Here is an 8185-nt window from a genome sequence, read left to right on the forward strand (position 1 = left end):
TGAGAGGAGGGAGCGTTTACTTCTGCGGGAGGGGGGGGGACATTTGACACTGGAGTAAAGGTAACGCCATCGTGTCCTGAGACGGGAGGAAAATGGCTGCCGAGGGCGTCTTCATCACACTCTCGTAGTGACAGAAACTCCTTAAAACTCCAGCAAGTCCACATGACCAGGAGTGAAAATGTGACTGATAACACTGGTACCCATGTTGTAGATCACCAGCCCATTTAGCCTCTCTGTCCCAGTATAACCAGCCCATTTAGCCTCCCTGTCCCAGTATAACCAGCCCATTTACCCTCCCTGTCCCAGTTTAACCAGTCCATTTACCCTCCCTGCCCCAGTTTAACCAGCCCATTTACCCTCCCTGTCCCAGTTTAACCAGCCCATTTACCCTCTCTGTCCCAGTATAACCAGTCCATTTACCCTCTCTGTCCCAATATAACCAGTCCATTTACCCTCCCTGTCCCAGTATAACCAGCCCATTTATCCTCCCTGTCCCAGTATAACCAGCCCATTTACCCTCTCTGTCCCAGTTTAACGAGTCCATTTAGCCTCTCTGTCCCAGTTTAACCAGTCCATTTAGCCTCTCTGTCCCAGTTTAACCAGTCCATTTAGCCTCCTGTCCCAGTTTAACCAGTCCATTTAGCCTCTCTGTCCCAGTTTAACCAGTCCATTTAGCCTCCCTGTCCCAGTTTAACCAGCCCATTTAGCCTCCCTGTCCCAGTTTAACCAGTCCATTTACCCTCTCTGTCCCAGTTTAACCAGTCCATTTAGCCTCCCTGTCCCAGTTTAACCAGTTCATTTAGCCTCCCTGTCCCAGTTTAACCAGTGCTCAGACCATTAAGGTCAGAGCAAATCTCTGGCATTTGAATATTTTAGCATCTCCCGAGTCTCCAAATGAAAGAGAAAAGCGTGAAGTGGACGCGGGAGACTTTAAGGATCTTCCCCGATCAAAGGGCCTCTCGACAGGGGCTCGTGGCGGCGCGGACACGCGGATTGGGGGTAAGATGCTCGTCACAAGCTGCTGTCGGCTCGCGTCCCCCCGCATCATCCGGCGCGTGCGCCGCGGTGCGGGAGGAATCTGAGGGTGATGCTAAGTGAAATGCTCATTTTGCGTTTGTGATTACCGAGACCCATGGGCGATGTGCACTAATGTGAGCTAATGCAATAGATTACACAGTGGTGGCCCTGGGGAGCAGACAGCCAACAGATGTGGTCTACTCAGAACGGGGGGGGGGGGGGGGGGGGGGGGGGGGCAGGAAAGTTGAAAGTGCGCAGGATGCGGGAGATTGTCCTCTGTAATTTGCCGTATGCACAGCGCAGCTGCGTGATGCGTGTTGTCAGTGCTGTCCGCAGATATGCGACATTCAGCGACAGCGTGCTCGTGCAAACGCACTCAGAAAAGCCCGGAAGCTTCGGGAGTTCCTGCACGTGGACCCACAGCAAACCGCGGCGCTGATGTCCCACCAGGGGGGGCCGCTGGATGGCCGATAGGCAGCTCCATCCCTGCATGGTCAAAGACTCCAACACGTCGCCTCAGTGCTCGGACCTGTCGTTCGTGCACCGAGCGCGTCCACGCTGCGCGCTCACCTGGACTCGACTCCTGCAGGATGAGGCCGAGGCCTTCAGGAAGCCGCAGAGGTTGGTCAACACTGCCATCTGGTGGACACTCCGACACATTCACAAATGATGACGTGATTTTAAAACGTTTCAAAAAATGAAAATAATTGAAAATGATTAAATAATTTCATTATTCCATTTAATGATTAAAAACTATCCGCTACAGGACAGCTCATGCTTTATTCACTATTTACTTTATATGTCAGGTTCACATCCCAACTCAAAGAGGTGAGTTCGTGGGCTCCTGTGGGCCCTTGAGCAAGGCCCTGAAACCCAGAATGATCTTTGTGACTCAACATTTAACTACGCTGCACAATTATTTCCCAAACTTTCACTCATCAAGCACATTTCAACACTTCAATAAATAAGACGAGAACTTTGCACCTCACTTTATTATTAATCAAACGTGTCGTACAAAGCTCAAATAATATTTCCATTTTTTTACACATTTTATGAATACAAAAACAAATTTAATTATTAACTTAACCCGAGGCTTCCAAAGTGGTAAACAGCCCGGTGAAGCCTGTAAATATGTCAACCTGAGTCAAAACCTTTTGTCCTCTCCTGATCTCACTGACATCAGGACTGAGCTGAAACTCTCAGAGCGACTGAATACTGAGCCAACGAAGACGTTTCAAGTAAAGAAAACCGTCAGCAGAAAAGCCCCAGCCTGTGGAACGCCGGTGGTCCGGGAGGAGCCAGGCGCGAGCGGAGGCGCGTTCACACGGCCGATACAGCAGCTTCACATCAATAATAGTGTCTCCAGCAGGAAATGAGGTAGAACACTTCAATACACGTGCACTGGGCCTGTGCACTGGCCCAAAGGTGTCACACAAACACACTCCCTGGTGCCTTACGCCAAAAAAAATAGTCCTCTGGCTGGTTCGGTGACCAGAGCCGAACGTACGTCTGTGCCCTCGCGTGCACGTTACAAATATCTGGAACGTTAATGTGGGTCCAGTGCGTCTGAAGCCTTGACGGCGTCAACTCAAAGAAAAGCATTTCTCAAGAAAAGGAATGCGTTGTCCGGCCTGTGGCATCATTGCTCGTCTCCAAACTGTCCATAAATAAGACGGGAGGACGGGGAGGAGCGCCGCCCCGGCACCACCTCCCCACGTGCGTCTGGCCGCGGCGCCTCAGGCGGTTTTGTCGGCGGTCCCGTAGCGCTGGTTGGGGAAGAGCGCGGCTGGATCTCTCCTCTGCAGGTTGGGCAGAGTGGGCAAGTGTTGGTACAGCACCGTGATGCCCCCTGAGGAGAAACCTCTCACGTTAATCCCACGTTAAGGCTCTGGATGTAAACACGGACCGCCGCTGCTAACACATACCTGCTCTGGGGTTGGCCAGTCCCGCGTGGGCCGGGGGGGGCGGGGCGCTGTGGTACAGGGAGGCCAGGTCATTGGGCGAGTAGGAGCTCAGGAGGTTCATCATGCTCCACTCGCTGTCCAGACCTCCCCCCATAGCTGCTGCTGTTTTCGGGGGAACCAGGTTCTCCGGAGCTGCAGGCGGAGACACGCTTTTCCCACCTCTGCCTGGAATCAGCAGCCGGCTGGAAGTGGCCCCCACCGGCCCTCTGAACACAACGGCGTCTGCCTCCCTGCACGGAGCCACCACGTACTTCAACCTCTTGGACGGCGGTTCCCCAAAATCCATGGGGGGGAGGGGTCCAAACTGGCTGGACAGGCACAACCTGGCAGCATCCGAGTGCCACGAGGCGCCGTTCCTGGAGGGGTAAGACCACTCGGTGACCGGGACGCGGTCTGGAGGTCCCGGGCGCTCCGGGACGGGCTTGCTTCCCGTCGAGGGTTTCTTGGATAATTCTGCGTAGCCGGACGGCTGCTGTCGGGGGGGTGCGTCGCCGTCGCGTCTCTGTTGCTGGGTGTCCTGGACATCACGCGAGGGTGCGCGGACAGGAGACGTCTTCGGGGGGAGGGGCGTGTTGCCAGGCAGCTTTTCTTGTGGTTTGGCTGGTGGGCGAAGCGGCGATTTGGTCCGGCGAGGGTGCCGCCCGCCAAAGACGGGAAGCGGGGCGACGTCCCTCCCCTCCAGGGCGGGGGGGCAGCCCGTCAGACGGTTGGGTTTCGAACCTCCAACCGGTCCATTCTTCTTCACAGGTTTGTGCTTGTGCACCAGCCTCGCGTGCATGATCAGAACCTCTGGGTAGAAGGTTTTATAAGTACAGAACTGGCAGGCGAGCGGAACGGAAGCGCTTCTGGACGCGGCGCTGGGACGGATGCTGAGGGACACCTTTAAGGACAGATTTAAGGGGACGTCAGGCTTCTCCTCCCTGAGCTCGTCTTTCTTCAGGTTAACAGCTGTGGGACAGTTTGCTCCATCATCCGTCAGCGAGTTCGCAGCGACGGGAATTAATTTCTGACACCCTCCATTCATTTGGACGGGTGGATTTCCAGGTTTGTCGTCGACACTCTCGCAACTGTCCTCCGACGCTGCCGAGCTGCACGCCGACGCCGCGGGGGCCGGTGGTCCGGCTCTGCTCTCAGCGGGTTTCCCACCCACGGCGGGGGCCGGAGGTCTGCCGGGAAGCTCGGCGTAGCGCTTGTCCTTGTGATGCCGGTCCAGGTGATACTTCAGTGAGGTCTTCTGGGCTGCGGCGTAGTCGCAGTGAACACATTTGTACGGCTTCTCACCTGCCACAGGAAGATCAACACACACATTTGAAAGAAGGTGGAGGAACGGAGCCGGGGGGCTGCTGTGTACAGGCACCCCTGTCGCCATCCTCGGGGGCAAACATTTGGAATTTACCTGTGTGGGTCCGCAGATGAATGGTGAGGTAGTAGCTTGAGCGGAAAGACTTTCCGCAGTAATTGCATTCTTTGGATCGGGCTTTAGTTTGACCGAAACCGTCGTCACCTGAGACACACGCGAGAAAGCACAGCCGTTGTAATTACCCCCTCCCGGCTGCAGGGGGAGCACTTGCAGACATTAACCACGACAGAGAGACAGAGCTGAAAGTACCTGGTCCAAGGGGCTCCGACAACACGGCTTCCTCGAAGCCCTCCTCGCAGCCGTCCTCGGCCTGCTCCGGTCTGAACTTCCTCTCACCAGACGTTGGACTCTCCTCGCCGCTCCGGTCGCGCTTGTGTATTCTGGAGTGCAGGACCAGCTGATGGTAGGTCCTGAAGGTCCTCTGACAGTCGTCGCACCTGGTGGGTCTCTCTTTCTCCTTCACCTTCTGTATGAGGCACCTGCGCCGGGTTTCGGGGCCTCCTGCCCCCAGCTGCTGCTGAGAGCGCAGCTCCCGGGCGAGGACGTCTCTGGGAGCTTTGTCTCCTTGTCCTTCGGTCCAACCGTTGCCCGACTCGTCTTTGTCAGAGCTGCCGTCCTCGTTGTCTGTGCTGGCCTCCTGGCTGGCATCTTTCGTCGTATTAGGCCCCACTGCTATCTTCCCCCTGGTGGCCAGTTGCCAAGCCTGATAAGTGTTGAAAGGATCTAACTGGGGGATCCATTTTGATAATCTCTCAGGTTGTCCATGAGGCTGCGGGAGAAGTCCAAGACCGTGAAGGAACATCTTCTGTGTGACCGAAGCGCCTTCGTCTTTGCTGGGTTCCAGCTCTCGATTGTGGACTTTACAGTGTTCCACCAAAGCGTCGTGGTCAGGAAAGAAGAAGCCACAAACCATGCACATTTTGTAAAGCGTGGCCACGGGCCCGGGAGGGGCGTCCTGGAGAACGCCGTTGACCGTGACCGGGCTCTCCAGGTCCTGCTGGGCCCTGCTCTTGGAGCCCGCTTTGGCGTGCATCTTCATGTGCGCCTTGAGGAACCAGGGCTCTCTAAATCGCCGTCCGCACACGTTGCAGCAGAAGGTAAAGTAGTCCTTGTGCCTCCTCATGTGGGCTTCCAGCTCACCGGCGTCCTGAGAAACCTGACCACACACGATGCAGCTGAGGACTTCCTCCTTGGGGACCGGGAGGCGACTGGCTTTGACCCGCGGTCTCTCTCCCGGGATCCTGAACTCGGCCTCCACTTGAAGCACGGCCGGCCCGTAGAACGTGGTGGGGTGCTGCGCTAAAACGTGCGGCCCCAGCTCCTGGTGGCGAGTAAACGTCTGCTCACAGAACATGCAGGACGTCAGCGCGCCGTCCGCCGCTTTTTCTGGACCCGAGCCGTGCGGGGTCATGCTGGATCCGGGCCCCATGCTGGTCAGGGTGTCTCGGGCAGGCCCGTCTGGGCTCTCGACGCACTGCAGCAACTGGTGAGTCGGCATTTTCCTGGTTTCTACGGTTTCGGGGACCTGTGGGTGGAGCAGAACCGTGAGAGCTGAGCGGCAGAACAGAACAGGGCCGTTTATCTGCAGAAAGGATCCGTTCACAGACGCGCGCTGAGATACACAGATCCCACCACAGGAAACAGGAAACGCATCTTTTTAGCAACTAGTCATTTCCTCTGCTGAAACACACGCGAAGCAAAGTGAGGAAAACGTTCCCCAAACCAACATTCGCTCGTCTCGTTTGAGATTTACGAGACGTCTCCCCGTCCTCTCACTTGTTGCTTCGTCAAATCTGACGGAGTCGCACCTAAATCCGGCGGCTGAGCTACAGGAACTCGCCCGTGGCGACTGGAACCATCGCACATTTAGAAAGACGGCGGGTTTGTGCCGCCACCACTGGGAATTCTTTCTTTGTGGCTGCACACAGCAGTTCTTTCAGCAGCCGGAGCCGCTGAAACTGATGGAAAGAGAGAAGGAATTCTGATCGCTCAGAAGTGGAGCGACTGGACCAGCAAGTTCAAACACGCAACAACACCAGTGGAAACAGAAACAGAACCAGATTCAGTTTCTTTCTTACATTATGTCAGATTTGCTGAGGGGATTCCCTCCTGGAGCCCTTTCAGGAAGTCAGGGATTACCCCCAAAGGCCGCTTGCTAGCTGGGATGTTCAAGGTGGTTCCTTGAACATTTGGAATGTACGAATGTGACGTTCAGAGAGGGGACGGAGTCCAGCTGGACACGTTCAAGGACAGAATCTACAGAGCGACTGTCAGAGTGAGAGGCTAAATATACGGCCTGTAGCGGGGTAGAGGGTAAAATACTGGTTATACTGGAACACAGAGGCTACTGGGAGGCCACAGCTGGAAAATGGGACTAGTTAGAGTGAGGTAAACAGGTCAAGTAGACTGGTTCAAGTGGACAGAAAGGATAAATGGCCAGGATACTATGTGGACTGGTTATAAATGGGGCTGATTCACAATGGGTAGACTGGTCACAGTGGGGGGGGTTGAATGGTTTTAAACTGGGCATCCAACAGTGACAGCCCCCCCCCCCCCAGAATATTAACTGACCCCTGAAAAACTGTTTCTTCTCATCAGTTTGCACTTGAGAACTCGCCAACAGTAGCAGCGGCTGTGCCCAAATAGAAGATCGGATTAAAGGCGTGAATCGGACTGTATCCAGGTGAGCTGCGTGTATAATCAGCTGCTGGGATCTTTGCGGGGCGGCCACACGATCCCCGGATCAACCCAGCAACTCCGGATCTGCTTGACGATCAAGGAACCAGGCGAATTCCCCTCAGCACCGTTGGCGTTTGTTCGACGAGGCCGTTATTACGTGTTTACGTGTACTTAATAAGCGGAGCTAATTTGCTCATTTGGGCGACATCAATCATCGGTGGCGTTTCAAATCAGCGCGAGCGAGCGAGCGGCTCCGGCTCCGAACACGACCTGCAAGCCCACATTAGCCGCACCTTGGACCTCACCTCGCCGCCTATCGATCCGATTAACAGCCGATTCCAAACTTTTCTCCCCTTCTTATTCAAGTTTCCGGCCAGGACTGACGGAACCGGCAGAAATGAAAGCCCAGGTGAGGCGGGTCGCGAACGTTAGCAGCCCAACAGTCACCATCTCCCATCGATCGACCCAAACTGTGGAGAACTCGGCCAAACAATACCCACCGGGGAGAGTTTCCGCGTTAACCCTGGCACGGACGCTCCGGGGCGGCTGTGGGCGCTGCGGGCTGCCGGCTCCTCATGTCCCGACCTGCTGTCGCTGTCTCTGGGCCGCTCCGCTACCGGACCGTCGGACCGGGACTCATGCTCGCTCCGCTCGTCTTTCACTTCAACCGTGCAGCTGTTGATGAGTCGCGAGGCGCGCGCCAGCTCTCAAAGGGAAGGATGGAGCGCGTGCACAACAGCCTTTTAAAAAAAAAAGCCCACGGCGCGGTCACGTGGTCGGGGCTACCCGAACACAGTGATGGACGTCAGGGTACTTCAGGCAGTCCGATCACGGTGAACCACGTGGTTCCGATCTGATCAGATTACAGGTGACGTCTGTGGCTCCTTTAAACGGTTTAAGTCACCTGCCCTGGCGGAAGTTTGGGACAGATACTTTTACCACTTTATGGGGCGTCGTTCACTCTTTTGAGTGTGCGAATTGGTTTCTATGAGGCCACATTTAACTGGAGTTAACGGTCATATTTACACAGGGATGATGGGATTTGTGTCCACACCGTTGCGAAACATCAGATATGAGGGTTGCTCTCCATCCACAGCCTACTACATTTGACTTTGCTGTGGTCAAAATTACTCTATTGGTGAAATCTTTACATCAATCCGTGCCT

General features: G+C 55.3%; 1 protein-coding gene across 1 annotated transcript; it reads right to left on the reverse strand.

Annotated features, from left to right (window-relative positions):
- Window positions 1-1994: 1994 nt before the first annotated feature.
- znf217 (zinc finger protein 217) lies at window positions 1995-7840 on the reverse strand. Its single transcript, XM_057041412.1, has 5 exons — window positions 7521-7840; window positions 4591-5866; window positions 4378-4485; window positions 2943-4262; window positions 1995-2866 (listed from the first exon to the last, which is right to left on the reverse strand). Exons 2-5 carry the CDS (start codon window positions 5837-5839, stop codon window positions 2754-2756), a joined length of 2790 nt encoding a protein of 929 aa, XP_056897392.1. The 5' UTR covers window positions 5840-5866; window positions 7521-7840; the 3' UTR covers window positions 1995-2753.
- Window positions 7841-8185: the final 345 nt, after the last annotated feature.

The sequence above is a fragment of the Takifugu flavidus genome, chromosome 8 (assembly GCF_003711565.1).
Source record: "Takifugu flavidus isolate HTHZ2018 chromosome 8, ASM371156v2, whole genome shotgun sequence".
NCBI lineage: Eukaryota > Metazoa > Chordata > Actinopteri > Tetraodontiformes > Tetraodontidae > Takifugu > Takifugu flavidus.

What these genes read in the sequence shown, in the direction of transcription:
- znf217 (XM_057041412.1), bottom strand. Translation starts at nt 5,839, where the DNA reads ATGCCGACTCACCAGTTGCTGCAGTGCGTCGAGAGCCCAGACGGGCCT. An exon ending in GTCGGAGCCCCTTGGACCAG is followed by an intron (nt 4,486 to 4,590) that starts GTACTTTCAGCT and finishes CGTGTGTCTCAG; the next exon opens with GTGACGACGGTTTCGGTCAA. An exon ending in ACTGGCCAACCCCAGAGCAG is followed by an intron (nt 2,867 to 2,942) that starts GTATGTGTTAGC and finishes GTTTCTCCTCAG; the next exon opens with GGGGCATCACGGTGCTGTAC.